Here is a 20,574-nt window from a genome sequence, read left to right as displayed (position 1 = left end):
CAATAGAATATAAGAGCAGGGATGTGATGTTGAGGCTTTGTCAGGAACTGGGGACATGGAGGATTGTGAGCATTTTTGGGCTTCTCATTTAAGAAAGGATGTGCTGACATTGGAGACGGTTCAGAGGAGGTTCACAAAGATGATCCGGGGAATGAAAAGGTTTTCATATGAGGAGTGTCTGTCAGCTCTTGGCCTGAACTCCTTAGAATTTAGGAGAATGGGGGGAGGGGATCTCAATGAAACATTTTGAATGTTGAAAGGCGTGGACAGAGTAAATGTAGAAAGGTTATTTCCCACAGTGGGAGGGTCTAGGACAAGAGGGCACATCTTCAGGATTGAAGGGCATTCACTTAGAACAGAGATATGGAGGAATTTTTTTAGCCACAGTGCGGTGAATCTGTGGAATTTGTTGCTACAGGTGGTTGTGGAGGCCGGGTCATTGGTTGTATGTAAGGGAGAGATTGATATTTCTTGATTAGTCAGGGCATCAAAGGTTATGTGGAGAAGGCCAGGCAGTGGGGATGGGTGGGGAAATGGATCAGCTCATGATTAAATGGCGGGGCAGAGTTGATGGGCTGAATAGCCTATTTCTGCTCCTATGTCTTAAAACCCATCCACACTTGCCTCACTTACATTTAATTGTCCTGACATCCTCGAGTAACTACACCCTCTCCATGCAGTTATGTTGTGGCCAGAACTGTGCCCACAAACTGTGGGCTGACTAGAATGAACAACGCACAACACAGGAACACGCCTGTCCAAAAGCCTATTAAACATTCCAATCATATCTGCTTCCACCACTACCCTTGGCAGCCTGTTCCAGGCACTCACAACTTGCTGTGTAAAATAAAACCAGCCATTCTCAACAGGGTGGGGGGAGGCGTGTACAAACCACAGAGTGAAATCATAAAATGTATTTTTATTTAGCCGGTAGGAGAGAAGTATGGGAGAATCTAAAACCTGGCTGCTTCACGGAGAAGGGGGGGGAGGGGGAGGGCCCATAAATTTTGAGCTGAATCTTAAGGGGGCCATAGCCAAAAAAATAGATGAGAATGGCTGGCTCTGCAAGAATTTGACTTTCCTATTCTGGGAAAAAGGCACCCAATCTGTGCCTCATAATTTTATAAACCTTGGCCAGGTTTCCCCTCAGATGCTCCAGAGAAAACAACCCAAGTGTGGCCGAACCAGATCTTTCCCTGGCTACAACATGACTTCCCTACTTCTAAATCAAGGCCCCAATGAAAGAAGGCAAGCGTGCCTGACAGAATCTTCCCCCTATTGACATGTTCTCGCTCTCAGGAGCTCCGGATTTACACCCCAACATCCCTCTGTGCTTCAACCTTCCAAAATGCAACCCTCACACTTGGAACAGCAGACAGGAACACACCCTTCAGCCCTCGATGTCAACGCTGCACATGATATCCACAGTATGTCTCTGCCGCTTGCACGTGATCCATGCTCTCTCAAGCACTACCATTGTGTCTTCTTCCACCACTGCCTCTTGCAGCCCATTTCAGGCATCCACCACTCTCTGTGTAATAAAGAAAACTTGCCCCGCACATCTCCTTCAAACTTCATTCCCCCCCCACCCCCCTTCCTCCCCCACCTTTCAATGTGTGATGCTTTTACTCTGGGGAAAGGATTCTGACTGTCACCCTATCTGTGCCTCTCATGACTATACACGTCTATCAGGTCTCCCCTCAGCCTCCAGTTTGTCCACTCTCCCTGTAATTCAGGCCCTCTAATCCAGGCAGCATCCTAGCCTTCTTTTCTGACCCCTTTCCAAAGCCTTCACATCTTTCCTGTACATGAGACTTCTTAACAAGGTGAGAGTTCACGGAATACAGGAAAGATACCCTCAGATATTCCACACTTGGAGAATTGTGTTCAGTTTTAAATTAAAATCTTAAATTTAGACATACAGCACGAGTCCGTGCCTCCCTATTTGTACCCAATTAACCAATGCTCCTGGTACGTTTCAAACAATGGGAGGAAACCAGAGTGCCCTTCCCGGGGAAAACCCACGCAGACATGAGAAGAATGTACAAACTTCTTAAAGATAGCATGAGTTTTGAACCCCGGTCCCAATCGCTGTCGCTGTAACTGCATTGTGCTAACTGTTACGCCAATCACATTGCCCCTTTGGTCACCTCATTACAGGAAGGATGTGGAAGCTGTAGAGAGGGTGCAGAGGAGATTTACCAGGATGTGGCCTGGATTGGAAAATAAGTTTTATGAGGCAAGGGTTGGCAGAACTTGGACTTTTCTCCTTGGAGCCTAGAAGGATGAGAGGAGACTTGATAGAGGTCTACAAGATTCTGAGAGGCAGAGATAGGGTGGACAGTCAGCGCCTGTTTCCCAGGGCAGGATCAGCAAACACCAGAGGACATGTGTACAAAGTGAAGGGAAGGAAGTTTAGGGGAGACGTGAGGGATAAAAAAAAAAATTTACAGGGATTCCTGGAATGAAGAGATTAGCCATATGAGGAACATTTGTGAGCTCTTGGAATGTACTTCTTGGAGTTCAGAAGGATGAGGGGGGACCTCATAGAAGCATTTTGAATGTTGAAAGGCCTGGTCAGAGCTGATGTGGCAAAGTTGTTTCCTATGGTAGGGGAGTCAAGGACAAGAGGACACTGGCCAGGTCGTTGGGTGTATTTATGGCAGAGGTCCCATGGTACATCTGGTATCTGAATAGTCAAGGTATCAAAAGTTATGGAGAGAGGACAGGGGAAGTGGAGAGAATGGATCAGCTCATGTTTGAATGGCCTACATCTGCTCCTCAATCTTATGGTAATGAGGTGCTCAGGTTCTCTGCCCAAGGAAACTGTAGAGGTTGCCTCAATAAATGTATTTACGAGTTGCAAGGGGTTGGGAACCAGAGCAGATAGTGGAGTGGTTCCAACTGGATTAGACTCCATCTGCCAGTTCTCAGCCTAGATTTCCAACCGGTCTCTGCATTGCTGCATCTTTTAAACATCTGGCCCATCGAGCCTGCTCTACCATGCATGAACTCGGGCCCACCCACCTGCCTGTCCTCAGTTCCTCTATTATTCTGAAACTTTCTGCCGTATCTTAGAACCATTGAACACGACAGCAAAGAATCGGGCATTTCTGTCCTTCCTTGACACACTCTGTCACCTGTCCCGTGTTGTTCCCTGATCAGAGGTCCAGTATTGCACTCTCTCCAGTTGGGATCTTAATTTATTGATCTAGGAACTTCCCTGAACACATTTGACAAATTCTAAGCCATCCAGTTCTTTTACAGTATGGGAGTCCCAGTCAACATGTAGAAAGTTAAAATCTCCTACTATATAAACCTTCTGTTTCCTGCTTCTGTCTGCTCTCTCTCCACAGATTTGCTCCTCCAAATCTTCTTGACTATTGGGCCGTCTCTAATGAGTGTGGTCGTACCTTTCCCCTTCCTCAGCTCCATCCATATTTCCACAGTAGATGAGGCCTCTGCTCTGTCCTTCCTGAGCACAGCTGTGATATTTTCCCCGATGAGCAGTGCCACTCCTCCCCACCCCATCCTGTTCTATCGCATCTAAAGCAACATCAGCCCGGAACTGCACAATGCAGTTACTGCGCCAGCGATTGGGACCAGGCTTCAAAACTCATGCTATCTGTAAGAAGTTTGTACATTGAGCTGCCAGTCCTGCCCCTCCTGTAACCAAGTTTCACTAATGGCCTCAGCATCATAATTCCACCTGCCAATCCGTGCTCGACTGCCTTTTTAACCCAGAAGATTATTCCTATCTTGCTCAACTTTCCATTCCCGTCTTTGTGTGCAGACCATGACCATTTTTTCTGCAACCACTCCCACCATCTGATCTGCTACTCTGATTCCCATGCCCTACAACTCAAATATATTTATTGAGGCAGTCTCTTCTGCTTCCTTGGACAGAGAATTCCATAGATTCACTGTGAAAAGCAATTCCTCTTCACCTCCGTCCTAAATCTACTCCCCTGAATCTTGAGGCTGTGTACCAAGTTCTAGTCTTACCTGCCAGTGAAAACAACCTCCTGTTTCAATCTCATTTATTCCTTTCATAATTTTATATGTCTCATTAAGGTTCACCTCATCCTTTGAAACTCCAGTGAGTGCAATCCCTATCTACCCAATCTCTCCCCAACCCCTTTATTTCTGCAATAAACTGGACCGCCTCCAAAGCCAATGTATCGCTTTTCAAATAAGGAGACCTGAACTGCACACAGAATTCCAGGGTCGGTCTCGCCAGTTCACCGTACCATCCTGCTCTTAAAAACGTAGAACATTACAGCACAGTACAGGCCCTTCAGCCCACAATGTTGCTAACTATGTACCCCTACTTTGCAACAATTTAATTTTTCCCCACCACTACACTACCCTGTAGTGTTCTTGCATCCATGTACCTGTCTGTCTTGTACCAGCCTCCACCACCACCCCTGGCAACGTATTCCAGGCACCCACCACCCTCTGAGCATAAAACCTACCCCGACATCTTCCCAAACTATCCTCCCCTCACTGTAAACAGATGTCCTCTGGTATTTGCTGGCTGTCCACCCTGTCTAAGCCCCTCAACCTTGTAGATCTCTATTAAGTCTCCTCTCATCTTTCCATCAAAGAGAAAAGTCCCAGCTCTGTTAATCTTGCCTCATAAGGCACATTCTCCAATCCAGGCAACATCCTGGTAAATCTCCTCAGCACCCTCTCCTTCCTGTAATGAGACAGAACTGAACACAATGCTCCAAGTGTGGTCCAGAGTTTTATAATCCTGCAACATTACTTCACTCCTCTTGAACTTCTTAGCCATCCTATTAATTTGTGCGGCAATCTTAACAGGTGCAAGGATTTAGACTCCAAGCTTCCTCTGTTCTTCCACACTGTTAAGGATCCTGCCATTAACCCTGAACTCTGCTGTCGAGTTCGTCCTTCCAAAATGCATCACCTCACACTTATCTGGATTGAACTCCATCTGCCACTTTTCTGCCCAACTCTGCATCCTGTCTATATCCTCTTGTAACCTACAAAAGCCTTCTACACCAAACACAACTCCTCCAACCGCAAACCGAATGACCCACCCTTCCACCTTCATCTAAATTATTTATAAAAATCACAAAGAGTAGGGGTTCCAGAAAAGATCCCTCCAGAACCCCACTCGATACCAATCTCCAGGCAGAATACATTCTAACTGCTTCTACCCTATGTGACAATACCATGTACAGGCCAATACACTTTGTTCCAGCTTACTGTCAAGACCCCATGAGCCATCATTTCCCCAACCACCTGTATATTAGGTCTCTCAAAAGCCTTGAGGAAATCTGTATTGACTGCATTTAGAACACTGCCCTTATCGATATCCTTCAACCCAGTTAGTCAGACATGACACTCCCTTCACCAGTCCAAGCTGCCTTTTATTCTCTCTCTACCCACCGCAACTGATTTTCTCCATATGCACCAGGATTTACTGACAGACTCACTGTGTCTGACTCCGGGAGTGTGTGATGGGACGGTGCGGACAGAGCTTCACTCTGTGTTCCAGTCCAAGTATGTGTGATGGGACGGTGTGGACAGAGCTTCACTCTGTGTTCCACTCCGACTGTGTGTGATGGGACAGTGCGGAGGAAGTTTCACTCTGTGTTCCACTCCGACTGTGTGTGATGGGACGGTGCAGAGGAAGTTTCACCCTGTGTTCCACTCCGAGTGTGTGTGATGGGACGGTGTGGGGGAAGTTTCACCCTGTGTTCCACTCCGAGAGTGTGTGATGGAACGGTGTGGGGGAAGTTTCACCCTGTGTTCCGCTCCGACTGTGTGTGATGCGACGGTGTGGAGGAAGTTTCACCCTGTGTTCCACCCCGGGAGTGGGTGATGGGACGGTGCGGAGGAAGTTTCACTCTGTGTTCCACTCCGACTGTGTGTGATGGGACGGTGCGGAGGAAGTTTCACCCTGTGTTCCACTCCGAGTGTGTGTGATGGGACGGTGTGGGGGAAGTTTCACCCTGTGTTCCGCTGCGTGTGTGATGGGACGGTGCGGAGGAAGTTTCACCCTGTGTTCCACTCCGAGTGTGTGTGCTGGGACGGTGTGGGGGAAGTTTCACCCTGTGTTCCACTCCGAGAGTGTGTGATGGAACGGTGTGGGGGAAGTTTTACCCTGTGTTCCGCTCCGACTGTGTGTGATGCGACGGTGTGGAGGAATTTTCACCCTGTGTTCCACCCCGGGAGTGTGTGATGGGACGGTGCGGAGGAAGTTTCACTCTGTGTTCCACTCCGACTGTGTGTGATGGGACGGTGCGGGGGAAGTTTCACCCTGTGTTCCACTTCGAGTGTGTGTGATGGGACGGTGTGGGGGAAGTTTCACCCTGTGTTCCGCTGCGTGTGTGATGGGACGGTGCGGAGGAAGTTTCACCCTGTGTTCCGCTCCGACTGTGTGTGATGGGACGGTGTGGGGGATGTTTCACTCTGTGTTCCACTCCGAGTGTGTGTGATGGGACAGTGTGGATGAAGTTTCACCCTGTGTTCCACTCCGAGAGTGTGTGATGGGACGGTGCGGAGGAAGTTTCACCCTGTGTCTGACCTTGGGAGGGTGGCGATGGGACAGTACGGAGGAAGTTTCACTGTGTCTGTCCCTGGGAATGTGTAATGGGATGGAGTGGAGGGAGCTTCACTCCGTGTCTAACCCCAGGAGTGTGTGATGGCACGGTACAGAGGGAGCTTCGCTCAGTGTCTGACCCCAGAAGTGTGTGATGGGACGGAGCGGACGGAGCTTCGCTCAGTGTCTGACCTGTGCTGCCCAGCCCGGGCTCACTTCAATGTAGCAGTAAAAGAATCCTGACATTCCCAACCTTTTCCTGCTTAATTAAAAGTCACCTTTATTTGTTCCTTGCAGTTAGGCAATTATTACAAGAGGGAATATCGCCAGACCTGTACAACGAGGATGGTTTGACTGCACTGCATCAGGTATGTGAGAGCGGCGGATCTGTGTGGCCAGTGAAGGTGCAAGAGTAATATTCCTGTACTCTGTGTCTAATGGCTTGTCTTTGGGTGTCTTTTGTTAGCGCTCCTTCCCCCATTCCCGCTCTTCCTTACATCCCCACACTCCTCCCCCAACCCCTCCCCCGCTCAATTCCCTCTCATCTGTGCTCCATCCCTCTCCCCACCCCCCGACTGCACTTCCTTCTCCCCTGGGGTCCTCCCACCACCCAGCCCCCCCCCCACCCCACACGCTCTTTCCACCCCCCCCCCCGATCCATACTCTACAAGAGGGAATAGATTTTAGGTGAGAGGAAAAATTTAAAAGGACCTGAGGGGCTCCTTCAATACACTAGGTGTGAATGTGTGGAACAGGCTGGTACGGGATGCTGGTACCAGGGTGATTTGAAAGGAATTGGATGGGAGGTAACAGAGGTCGGGGGTGGGGGGGGGTTGGGGTTGAGGGTGTAGCATTACTGGACAGGGATGGTATCACAGCTCTAGAAAGGGAGGACGCTATAGAGGGAGGGCCCACTGAGTCAGTGTGGGTGGAAGTCAGAAATAGGAAGGGAGCTTTCACTGTGCTGGGAGTCACCTATAGGCCCTCAAATAACCCTCAGGACATCGAGGAACAGATCAGCAGGCAGAGGTTGGAATGGTGGGAAATACAGGGTTGTAATTATGGGTGATTTCAACTTCCCTAATATTGACTGGCATCTCCTGACTGCAAGAAGGATGGATGGGGCTGAATTTGCCAGGTGTGTTCAAGAAGGATTCCTGACACAGTCTGTGGATCAGCCGATGAGAGGAGAGGCCGGAAAGGATCTGGTTCTGGGGAATGAACCTGGTCAGGGGGCTGACCTCTCGGTGGGGGAGCATTTCGGTGGGAGTGACCACAACTCCCTGAGCTTTAACATAGTTATGGATAAGGATAAAAGCCTTGGAGGTTGGAGGAGTTGTGGATGAAGCTGAAGGTTGTCGAAGGTTACAAGAGGATGTAGACAGGATGGAGAGTTGGGCAGAAAAGTGGCAGATGGAGTTCAATCCGGATAAGTGTGAGGTGATGCCTTTTGGAAGGATAAACCAGAGGCTGAATACAGGGTTAATGGTTGGTTACTTAAGAGTGTGGATGAACAGAGGGACCTTGGGGTCCAAATCCATACATCCCTCAAGGTCACCACGCAGGTTGATAGGATAGTTACGAAGGTCTATGAGATGCTGGGATTAATTAATAGGGGGATTGAGTTCAGAAGTAGAGAGGTCATGTTTCTTCTTTGGCTTGGCTTCGTGGATGAAGATTTATGGAGGGGTAATGTCCACGTCAGATGCAGGCTCGTTTGTGGCTGACAAGTCCGATGCGGGACAGGCAGACACGGTTGCAGGGGAAAATTGGTTGGTTGGGGTTGGGTGTTGGGTTTTTCCTCCTTTGTCTTTTGTCAATGAGGTGGGCTCTGCGGAGCCCACTGCAGAGGTCATGTGGCAACTCTATAAATCTCTGGTGAGACCACACTTGGAGTATTATGTTCAGTTCTGGTCACCTCATTACAGGAAGGATGTGGAAGCTATGGGGAGGGGGCAGAGGAGATTCACCAGAATGTTGCATGGATTGGGAAATGACTTATGAAGACAAGGTTATCAGAGCTGAGACTTTTCTCTTTGGAGCATAGAAGGATGAGCAGAGACTTAATAGAGGTCTGCAAGATTATGAGAGGCATAGATAGAGTGGACGGGCAGCATCTGTTTCCCAGGGAGAGAGTAGCAAACACCAGAGGACGTGTACACAGTGAAGGGAGGGAAGTTTTACACAGTGAAGGGAGGGAAATTTTACACAGTGAAGGGAGGGAAATTTTACACAGTGAAGGGAGGGAAGTTTTACACAGTGAAGGGAGGGAAATTTTACACAGTGAAGGGAGGGAAATCTTACACAGTGAAGGGAGGGAAATTTTACACAGTGAAGGGAGGGAAATCTTACACAGTGAAGGGAGGGAAATTTGGAGGAGACATCAGGGGTAAGTTTTTTTGCACTGAAAGAAGTGGGTTCCTGGAATGCCTCGCCAGGGATTGTGGTGGAAGCTAAAACATTCGGGGCATTTAAGAGACTCTTGGGCACAAGGCTGGAATTGAACTAAAGAGGTATGGGGGAAGGGAGGATTTAGTACTTTTTTTAAAGTAATACATGGGTCAGCACAACATCAAGGGCTAAAGGCCTGTAACGTGCTGTAGGGTTTAATGTTCTATATTCTAGGAAGTGGCGGAAGAGGTGACAAATGTAGACAACTGCACTGATTGGGAAGGAATGCAGGAAAATGGGACTCATGGAGGTGGACATCCTGGGCAGTAAGAGGCATTGGGCTGAAACGTCTGTTTCCGTGTTGTCTTCTTCTTCTTTGGCTTGGCTTCGCGGACGAAGATTTATGGAGGGGTATGTCCACGTCTGCTGCAGGCTCGTTGGTGACTGACAAGTCCGATGCGGGACAGGCAGGCACGGTTGCAGCGGTTGCAAGGGAAAATTGGTGGGTTGGGGTTGGGTGTTGGGTTTTTCCTCCTTTGTCTTTTGTCAGTGAGGTGGGCTCTGCGGTCTTCTCCAAAGGAGGTTGCTGCCCGCCGAACTGTGAGGCGCCAAGATGCATGGTTGGAGGCGAGATCAGCCCACTGGCGGTGGACAATGTGGCAGGCACCAAGAGATTTCTTTAAGCAGTCCTTGTACCTCTTCTTTGGTGCACCTCTGTCTCAGTGGCCAGTAGAGAGCTCGCCATATAACACGATCTTGGAAAGGCGATGGTCCTCCGTTCTGGAGACGTGACCCACCCAGCACAGTTGGGTCTTCAGCAGCGTGGATTCGATGCTTGTGGACTCTGCCATCTCGAGTACTTCAATGTTGGTGATGAAATCACTCCAATGAATGTTGAGGATGGAGCAAGACAGCGCTGATGGAAGCGTTCTAGGAGCCGTAGGTGATGCCGGTAGAGGACCCATGATTGGGAGCTGAACAGGAGCGTGGGTATGACAACGGCTCTGTACACGCTGATCTTTGTGTGTTTCTTCAGGTGGTTGTTTTTCCAGACTCTTTTGTGTAGTCTTCCAAAGGCGCTATTTGCCTTGGCGAGTCTGTTGTCTATCTCGTTGTCGATCCTTGCATCAGATGAAATGGTGCAGCCGAGGTAGGTAAGCTGGTTGACCATTTTGAGTTCTGTGTGCCCGATGGAGATGTGGGGTGGCTGGTAGTCATGATGGGGAGCTGGCTGATGGAGGACCTCAGTTTTCTTCAGGCTGACTTCCGGGCCAAACATTTTGGCAGTTTCTGCAAAACAGGACCTCATGCGCTGGAGAGCTGGCTCTGAATGGGCAACTAAAGCGGCATCGTCTGCAAAGAGTAGTTTCCATGTTTTAGAGCTCTGTGAACCCATGCAAACCGGGCTCCAAGGATGGGACAGTTATCAATGCACTGTTTCAGGAGGCAGTCATACCCATTGGATTAACTGCTTCAAATTCAGCCTGTGGTCAGGGAGAAGAGGATGTGGATTGTGGGTGAGGCAAGTTGGGGGGTCTGAGAGGTTGTGCTTGTCCTACAGGTCGGAGATTCACACTCCCTATGTGGGTGTGAGTTGGGGGCTGTTGGAGGGATGAGGTACCTGACTGACACCAGGGAGCCATTGACAAAGGGGGAAAGCAGAGAAATGTGGTGGTGATTGGGGATTGTGTAGTCAGGGAAATCGACACCAATGTCTGTAGTGAAGATCAAGAGCCCTGTTGACTGTGTAGTCTGCTCAGTGCCTGGGGTCGGGACGTCACATCGAACCTGCAGGGGAATGGGGAGAGGAAGCGGGAAGACTCATTTGTCGTGGTCCACGTGGATGCCAGTGTCGTGGGGAGAATGAGGAATGAAGTTCTGCTGGGATGTGAGCAACTGGTGACCCCCATAATCTCTGGGGTTAAACAAGGTCTGAAGATGCTGGGGTCGAGGGCAACCCACAAACATGCTGGAGAAAGTCAACAGGTCACACAGCATCCATGAGAAGTAGAGGGTAACCAAGATGTTGCTAGATTGGAGAAAGTGTCTCATGAGATGAGGTTAGCAGAGCTAGGACTTTTCTCTTTGGAGCATAGAAGGATGAGAGGAGACTTAATAGAGGTCGACAAGATTTTCTGAGAGGCATCAATAGGGTGGACAGACAGTACCTGTTTCCCAGGGCAGGATCAGCAAACACTAGAGGACGTGTGTACAAAGTGAAGGGAGGGAGGTTTAGGGGTAAGTTTTTTTTACACTGAGAGTTGTGGGGGCCTGGAATGTCTTGTCAGGGATGGTGGTGGAGGTTGAAACATTAGGGGCATTGAAGAGACTCTTAGTCAGGCCCATGGATGGAAGAAAAATCATGGGTTACAGATGTGAGGGTGAAACGGTTAGGATTCAGAATGTTTCTACCAGACAGCACAACATCGTGGACTTAAGTGCCCGTACTGTGCTGGAATGTTCTATGACAGGTGGGCAGGTGGGGGGTGTGGAGAGTTGGCTCTGTTAGTCAGAAATGACCCTAACCCAACCCCCCCCTGTACTGACTGACCCCCCCCCCCCACCCTCCGTACTGACCTCCCCCCATTGTTTTGCAGTGCTGCATCGATGACCACCGCGAGATGGTGAAGCTGCTGCTGGACGCCGGGGCCAACGTGAATGCATGTGACAGTGAGCTGTGGACCCCGCTGCACGCCGCAGCCACCTGTGCTCATCTGCAGCTCGTGCAGCATCTACTTGACCAGTTACGTAGGCGGAAAGGCCGCCTCGTGGGGAGAATGGGGGGGGGCAGTGGGAATAGGGGTAAGGGTGAGTGGAGGTGTTTGAGTTGTGGGGGTAGGTGGGGGCAGCAGCATCAGACTCTCCCTCACACCCCTCCCCATTCACACCTCGTGAGTTAACGACACTGGGGAGTCCCCAGCGCGGGGAGTCATACAGAAGTCACCGGTGCGGGAGGGAGTCACACCGGCTCAGGGGAGAGTCACTGGCACGGGGGGAATGACACCAGTGCGGGGAGTCATACAGAAGTCATCGGTGCGGGAGGGAGTCACACCGGCTCAGGGGAGAGTCACTGGCACGGGGGGAATGACACCAGCGCGGGGAGTCATACAGAAGTCATCGGTGCGGGAGGGAGTCACACCGGCTCAGGGGAGAGTCACTGGCGCGGGGAGTCGTACAGAAGTCATCAGCGCAGGGGGAGGTCACCAGCGCAGTCATACAAAAGTCAGCGGTGCTTGGGGGGCGGGGTGGGGGGGGTCGCCAGCATGGGGGGAGTGACTGGTGTAGGTGTTTGATTAAACTTTCCCCCACCACCAGTGTGTCTAAAACAGAGGCTGGGTAGTTCAGGTGGAGAGCGAGAGGTTTCTTTAAAGTGTAAATTTAAATTTAGAAATACAGCACGGTAACAGGCCATTCCACCCACGAGCCCGCGCTGCCCAATTACACCCAATTAACCTGCACCCCTAGTATGTATTGAATGGTGGGAGGAAACCGGTGAAAACCCATGCAGACGCAGGGAGAACATACCAACTCCTTACAGACAGTGCGGGATTTGAACCCTGGTCCCAATCACTGGTGCTCTAATAGCATCGTGCTAACCCCTACACTAATCGTGCTGCCCGTGAGGGATGTGAGGTAGGGTCGTCCCCTCTGGAGGGGGTTGGAATCAGGAACACACTGACAGGTTAAGGAAAAGACTCTCCCAACCCCCTGGATAAGTTGTCAATTTCCAGCAGGGAAGACTGCGGGCCCAGGGCTTGGTCTGAGAGCAGGGTCGGTGGTCAGCAGAGATGCAGTGGGCCAAAGGGCCTGCTTCACCACACTGTTGGAGGCTGCCCACTATGGCAATGATACAAGAGTTTATTGTTACGTACACAAGTGCAAGGCACATGAAATTTCTACTTGCTGTGGTCCCACGGTGCACAATCCACCCACCACACACTACAGTACACCAATTCAGGAAAAGAGATCACAACTTTTAAAGGATAAATAAATATTCACAACTGCAAAGGTCAAACCAGAAGGCTGAGAACAGGGTTAACGGTTGGTTACTTAACAGAGGGACCTTAGGGTCCAAATCCATACATCCCTCAAGGTTGCCACACAGGTTGATAGGAGAGTTAAGAAGGCCTATGGGATCTGAGCTTCATTAATCAGGGGATTGAGTTCCAAAGTAGAGGGGTCATGTTGCAGCTCTACAAATCTCTGGTGAGACCACACTGAGAGTATTGTGTTCACTTCTGGTCACCTCATTACAGGAAGGATATGGAAGCTGTGGAGAGGGGGCAGAGGAGATTTACCAGGATGTTGCCTGGATTGGAAAATGAGTCTCATGAGACGAGGATGGCAGAGCTGGGACTTTTCTCTGTGGAGCGTAGAAGGATGAGAGGAGACTTAATAGAGGTCCACAAGATTAAGAGAGGCATAGATAGGGTGGACAGTGAGCATCTGTTTCCCAGGGCAGGCTCAGCAAACACCAGAAGATGTGTACACAGTGAAGGGAGGGAAGTTTAGGGAAGACGTCAGGGGTGTTTTTTTTACACAGAGAGTTGTGGGGGCCTGGAATGCCTCGCCAGGGATGGTGGTGGAGGCTGAAACATTAGAGGGGTATTTAAGAGACTCTTAGTCACGTGGATGGAAAAAAAAATAAAGGCTAACATGGTAGGGAGGGTTTAGTACTTTTTGGGTGGAATATATAGGCAGCACAACATCGAGGGCCGAAAGGCCTGTTCTAAGCTGTTAGTGCAAGAAAATGTGATGTTTTATTGGTGCAGGCCATCAGAGAGGGATGAACAGATTTCCCGATCTCCTCATTCTGCATGATGTTGTTGAACACTGAACAATGACCAAGGTGTTCCTGTGGTCTGGGCCTGTCTTACATGGAATGACGAAGGTGTTCCTGTGGTCTGGGCCTCCCTTACACAGAATGATGAAGGTGTTCCTGTGGTCTGGGCCTCTTACACGGAGTGGAGGGCCAGCGAGATGGCATCTGCTGTGGACTGTGTGACGACAGATGAACTGATGTGGGCTCAGCCTCTTCCTGAGGCAGGAGTTGACTCGCTTCATAACTTACCTCTCGAAGCACTTCATTACGCTGGACATCGGTGCCACTGTTGGAGAGACATCGAGGCAGCTCCCCCTGTTCCTCTTGGGCACTGGAATGAAGGTTGTCCTGAAGCAGGTGGGGACTGCAGGCTGCAGCAGACCAGTCGAGTGTCCGCAGAATCTCCAGCCCATAGGTTCACGCAGGGATTTAAGGACGCAGCCAGGTCCATTGTCTGGGCTGGACGCTGTCCGAGGATTTAGGATGTAGTTTCTGTTCGCTTTGGCCTCAGGGGCTGTTGGGGCTCACAAGGATTCTCCATTGAACTTGTCTGGAAGAGAGGCATCACTGTTTATCACACTGTTCTGTATTGCCTTGTGGGATGTGATGGTGTGCTAGGCCTGCCATTGCTGTCGAGCGTCTGTCTGAGTCTCTAGTGATGGTACAAGAACAATTTTCAACAGCTAACAGGCTCTTGAAACTCCCCACACAACCCCAACTCTAAACTTCGCCATCAACTGCTCCGGGACCACCAGGATCTGAACTTCCGAACCATCATTTGGTTTTGTAGCACAATGAATATTTATCTATCTATCCTTTTTATATGATCTTTTTCTGCCTTATATTATGTTGTTTTTGATTAGCGGGGACATCAAAGGTTTGGGGAAGAAGGATGGGCTGAGTGAGAAAATGATTGAAAGGCACACAAACTCATTGAACCATAGAACACAACAGCACAGAAACAGGCCCTTCGACCTTTCTAATCTGTGCCGAACTATTATTCTGCCCCCAGTCCACAGCCCTCCACACCCCTCCCATCCACGTACCTATCCAGATTCCTCTTAAATGTTAAAATTGAGCCCACATTCACCCCTTCATCTGGCAACTTGTTCCACACCCCCACCACTCTCTGTGTGAAGAGGTTCCTTCTGAACTTTCCCCTTTCACCCTTAACCCATGTCCTCTGGTTTGTATCTCACCCAACTTCAGTGGGAAAAAAAGCTGACCTACATTTACTCTGTCCGTCCCCCTCATAATTTTAAATACCTCGATCAAATCTCCCCTCATTCTTCTACACTCCAGGGGATAAAGTCCTAACATGTTTAACCTTTCCCTGTAACACAGTCCAGGCAAAATTCCAGCACTCGATGAGCTGAATAGCCTATTTCTACAGTGTTGTCATAGGGTCTAAATTGAATTCATTTGATGGTAGTTGGTGTACTTCATATCTCTGTTTGACTGCAGCATTTGTATGTTGTACAGGTATGCCCTGCTTAACGTCCACAATACATTTTATGATATTGGGTGTTATGCGGTGTGGACGTTGTGCATACACCATATTATACACTTAGCAAAGCTAATGGAATACTGTAGAGTAACTGTAAACCTTTTATTTGTAAGTAGGGGTCAGTGTGGGGACCAACATAGGATTGTAGGGAGAAAGCGGGACAGGGGGATCAGTGTGGGGACTGATATGGGGCAGTGGGGAGAGTGCAGGGTAGTGAGATCAGTGTGGGGACCGACAAGGGACTGTGGGGAGATTGTGGGGCAGTGGGATCCAAGTGAGGACTGATACGGGTCATTGGAGAGAGAGCGGGGCAGTGGGATCAGTGTGGGGACTGACACGGGACTGTGGGGAGAGAGCGGGGCAGTGGGATCAGTGTGGGGACCAACACGGGGACTTTGGGGAGAGAGCAGGGCGGTGGGATCAGTGTGGGGACTGACACGGGGACTGTGGGGAGAGAGCGGGGCAGTGGGATCAGTGTGGGGACCGACACGGGACTGTGGGGAGAGAGCGGGGCAGTGAGATCAGTGTGGGGACTGACACGGGACTGTGGGGAGAGAGCTGGACAGTGGGATCAGTGTGGAGACACTGTATACAATTTCCTATAGCTAGCTATTGCTTTTTCCAAATTGCTGCAGACTTGCTCACAGGAACTGAATAATTATGGGGCCACAGACGTATATGTGGTCAGATGTTGCCCGAACGGATGTTAAGTGGCACATACCTGTATTTAACTGCATGACAATAACCTCTCGTTACTCTTTTGGTGCTCTCAGAATAGTTCATACTTGGGATAGTATGGGAATGTTCAAGAGCCTGATAGCTGCTGGATAAAAATAGCTCTTGAACCTGAAGCGGCCAGACTGAAGGCCCGAAGGAAGCAATGAGGGAGGCTGTGACCTGGGTGACGGAGGACCTTTGTGATGGTAAAAACACAAATGCCGGAGGAACTCAGCAGGTCTTGCAGCCCACAGGGACGCCACAATTGGCGTAGTGGTTAGCGAGACACTGTTACTGCGCGAGCGACTGGGGCCGGGGTTTGAATCCCGCGCTGTCTGTAAGGAGTGTGTACGTTCTCCCCTTGTATGAGTGGGTTTCCTCCAGTGGCTCTGGTTTCCTCCCACCATTCAAAATGTACCGGGGGTTGTAATTGAATGGCACGGGCTCATGGGCTGAAAGGGCCTATTACCGTGCTGTACGTCAAAATTTCAATTTTCAAATTTAATTCAAATTTAAAATGTAAAGATATACAACCGACGTTTTGGGCCTGAGCCCTCAGAAGGTTGGTTATATATCTTTAGTAAAAACACACTGAAATGCTGAAGAACTCAGCAGGTCTTGCAATGTCCATAGGAGACAAAGATATATTGCCGATGTTTCAGGCCTGAGCCCTTCTTCAAGGTATAAGCAAAGAATAATGTTATATATCTTTACCTCCTATGGACGCTGAGTTCCTCCAGTGTCTCTGGGAAGATTTCCAAGTTCCCAACCTATATGCTGATGCCTGCCTTCAGTGGGAGGAGGGTTTGTCAGTGTTGGGGAGTGAAGCTTGTCTTGCTGAGAGTGTGCGCCCATGCTGACACCATCCCCCTTGCAGTGGTGCCGACCTCCTGGCTGTGAATGCCGATGGGAACATGCCCTACGACCTGTGTGATGATGAAGTGACCCTGGACTGCATCGAGATTGCAATGGCCCAACAAGGTGCGTGAGTTAAATTTACAGTATAATAAATGTAGATTCACACGCGATGAATCCACTTCACTTCACCTACACTCCCAGTACGTTTTGAAGGGTGGGACCGGAGCCCCCGGAGAAAACCCACATAGTCAAGGGGAGAGCGTACAAACTCTTTACAGACAGCACGGGATTTGAATCCCAATGGCAGGTGTGGTAACGGCGTTGCGCTAACAGAGCTGCTCCAGTTAGCGCTGTTTGTCATCTGGAGCAGCTCACCAGGTGCTGGCACCTCTTTCTCCTGCCCCCACCCCCCATCACCCTTGTGGTCTGGATGCCACAGCTCACTCACTGGCTCAGTGACAGTGCCTTGGAGACAAATGGTTTAGCTCTCTCTCTCGACACTTCCCCATATCGGATGTGGTCTGACGTTGACTGCTGTAGCGTAACTCTGGATTCAGGTCCATTGCACTGAGGAACCTCGCTGATGTGATATCTGCGCACACAATGGTCCTTGCTGATCACCACAGACCGTAAACTAGCTGCACAATCTCCAGGAATTTGAAGTTGTCCTGTTCTCCTGTTGCTTCTCTTCCGCTCATTTTCGGTCTCTTTCACTCGATCTCCTCTCCTCTCTTTGGCCGGACTGGCGCTCTCTTGATCTATCCTCCCTCTCCACTCCACCCTGCATCTTTGTTCCACCCTTGCACATCCTGAGTAGCTTCCAACCTGAGACGTCCATGTCACCTCAGTGACACATTCTTGTGGGAGCTTCAACCCCAGCATTGTTCTCTATCTCTCTCCACTGGTGCTCTCCCCACTTGCCCCCTTTGTGTTTTGTAGTAAACACAGTCAATTCATGTTCACAATTATTGTTGCATTTAGTGAGATACAATGATAGAGGTTGTTTTTCCTTCCATCCTTGGGCCTCTCAAAGTGTCTCTTAAATGCCCCCAATGTTCCAGCCTCCACCACCATCCCTGTCAAGGCATTCCAGACCCCCACAACTCTCTATTAAAAATTTCTCCCTTAAACTTTCCACCCTTCACTTTGAACACGTCCTCTGGTCTTTGCTACTCCCGTCCTGGGCAGAAGGCGCTGGCTGTCCACTCAGAATCTTGTAGACCTCTGTAAGTCTCCTCTCATCCTCCTTCACTCCAAAGAGAAATGTCCTAGCTCTGCCAACCTTGCCTCATGAGACTTATTTTTCAATCCAGGCAACATACTGGTGAATCTCCTCTGCCCCCTCTCCACAGCTTCCACATCCTTCCTATATGAGGTGACCAGAACTGAACACAATATTCTCAGTGTGGTCTCACCAGCGATTTGTAGAGCTGCAACATGACCTCTCTACTCTTTAACTCAATCCCCCTATTAATGAAGCCCAGCATCCCATAGGTCTTCTTAACTATCCTATCAACCTGTGCGGTGACCTTGAGGGATGTATGGATTTGGACCCCAAGGCCCCTCTGTTCATCCACACTCTTAAGAAATTGAACATTAACCCTGTTCTCAGCCTTCTGGTTTATCCTTCCAAAATGCATCACCTCACACTGATCCGGATTGAACTCCATCTGCCACTTTTCTGCCCAACTTTCCATCCTGTCGATATCCTCCTGTAACCTTTGGTAACCTTCAGCTCCATCCACAACTCCTCCAATATTCATGTCATCTGCAAACTTGTATGAATATGAATGTTTTCACTATGATACTGGCACAAAACACCAAACTTCATGACTTATTAATAAAAATATATTTCTGATTCTGAAATATACTGACCCATCCTTCCGCCTCTTCATCCAGGTCACTTATAAAAATCACAAAGAGCAAGGATCCCAGGACAGATCCCTGCGGCCCCTCCACTAGTCACCGACCTCCAGGCAGAAAACTCCTTCCACTACTACTCTCTGCTTTCTTCCTTCAAGCCAAATTTTTATCCACACAGCCAAGATTCCATGGATCTCGTGCCTCATGGCTTTCTGGATGAGTCTGGGGGACTTTGTCAAATGCCTTACTAAAATCCAGCGTAGCGTTGGCATAGCGGTTAGTGCAACGACTTTATGGCACCAGGATTCGGAACCCATATTCAAATTCCCTGCAGTCTGTAAGGAGTTTGTGCATTCTCCCTGTGTCTGACTGCGTTTTCCCTTGGATGCTACCTGGATTGCAAAACTAGTCTAATGAGGCAAGGTTTCCTCCCACCCATCAAAATGTACCCGGGGTGCAGGTTAATTGGGTGTAAATTGGGCAGCGCAGACTCCAGGGCCAAAATGGCCTGTTACTCTGCTCTAGAGCTACATTTTTTAAAGTTAAAAATTAATAAAAAACTATTTTTAAAATTAAAATTTTAATTTAATCTACTCCCCCCCCCCCCCCCCACCCCGGCCCTCATCAATTTATTTTGTTGACTCCTCAAAAAACTCAATTAGTCTCGTGAGACATGACCTTCCCTTCGCAAAGCCCTGCTGACTATCCTTGAGTAGACTGGACTTCTCCAAATGCTCACAGATCCTATCCTGAAGGATCCTCTCCAATAGTTTACACACCATTGGCATAAGACCATCGGTCTAGAATTCTCTGTTACCTTTTTTAAACAAGGGGACCACATTTGCCATTCTCCAATCCTCCGGCACCTCCCCTGCAGGCAAAGAGGATTCAAAGGTCATAGCTACTGCCCCACCTATCTCTTCCCTCCCTCCCTCCCCACAACACCCTGGTGTATATCACATCTGGCCCTGGTGACTTACCAATCTTGATGTTCTTAAGAAGATCCAACACTTCCTCTTCCTCATCTTCACATTGTCCAGCACACACGCCTGTTCTATTCCAACCTCACCCTGATCCTGATCCTTTTCTCTTGTGAATGCTGAAGCAAAGTATTCATTTAGGTTCTCCCCAACATCCTCTGCCTCCAGGCACATGTTGTCTCCTTTATCCTTTTGCAGCCCCATCTTCATTCTCTGTTCTTTACATACACATAGAATACCTTTGGGTTCTCCTAATTCCTACATGCCAACACCTTCTCATGCCCCCTTCGAGCTCTCATCTTTTTTTTATGTTCCTTCCCGGCTACCATGTACTTCTCATGAGCCCTTCCTATTTCCTGCTTCCTATATCTAATATATACTTCCTTCTTCCTCTTGACCAGCTGCCTCAACTGATTCGTCAACCACGGTTCCCTTTTCCTACCATCTTTTCCCTGTCCCAGTGGGACAAACCCATCCTGAACCCAATCCCCAAACTTCCTCCACATTAGATCTCTGCTTTCACCCTTGAACATCTGTTTCCAATTTACTCTCGCTAGTTCCTGCCTCATCCCATTGTAATTAGCCATTCCCCAATTAAACACTTTCCCATTTTCTCTGCTTTTAACCTTATCCATCGCTATGTTGAAGCTCAGTGAGTTGTGGTCACTCTCACCGAAATGCGCCCCCACCGAGAGGTCCGCCGCCTGACCAGGTTCATTCCCCAGAACCAGATCCATTCCGGCCTCTACTCTCATCAGCTGGTCCACAGACTGTGTCAGGAATCCTTCTTGAACACACCTGACAAATTCAGCCCCATCCATCCTTCTTTCAGTCAGGAGGTGCCAGTCAATATTAGGGAAGTTGA

The 20,574-nt window shown here is 49.3% G+C and overlaps 1 protein-coding gene across 5 annotated transcripts in view; it reads left to right on the top strand.

Annotated features, from left to right (window-relative positions):
- ppp1r16a (protein phosphatase 1, regulatory subunit 16A) overlaps window positions 1-20,574 on the top strand; it is a 143,139-nt gene that overhangs the window by 89,538 nt on the left and 33,027 nt on the right. For all 5 annotated transcript variants that reach the window (XM_069915136.1, XM_069915138.1, XM_069915139.1 and 2 more), the window contains exons 3-5: window positions 6,869-6,939; window positions 11,560-11,705; window positions 16,886-16,989. In XM_069915136.1, coding sequence (XP_069771237.1) covers window positions 6,869-6,939; window positions 11,560-11,705; window positions 16,886-16,989 — 321 coding nt within the window. The remainder of the gene's footprint in view (window positions 1-6,868; window positions 6,940-11,559; window positions 11,706-16,885; window positions 16,990-20,574) is intronic.

The sequence above is a fragment of the Narcine bancroftii genome, chromosome 1 (genome assembly GCF_036971445.1).
Source record: "Narcine bancroftii isolate sNarBan1 chromosome 1, sNarBan1.hap1, whole genome shotgun sequence".
Taxonomy (NCBI): domain Eukaryota; kingdom Metazoa; phylum Chordata; class Chondrichthyes; order Torpediniformes; family Narcinidae; genus Narcine; species Narcine bancroftii.
This window is presented reverse-complemented; position numbering and strand designations above follow the sequence as displayed.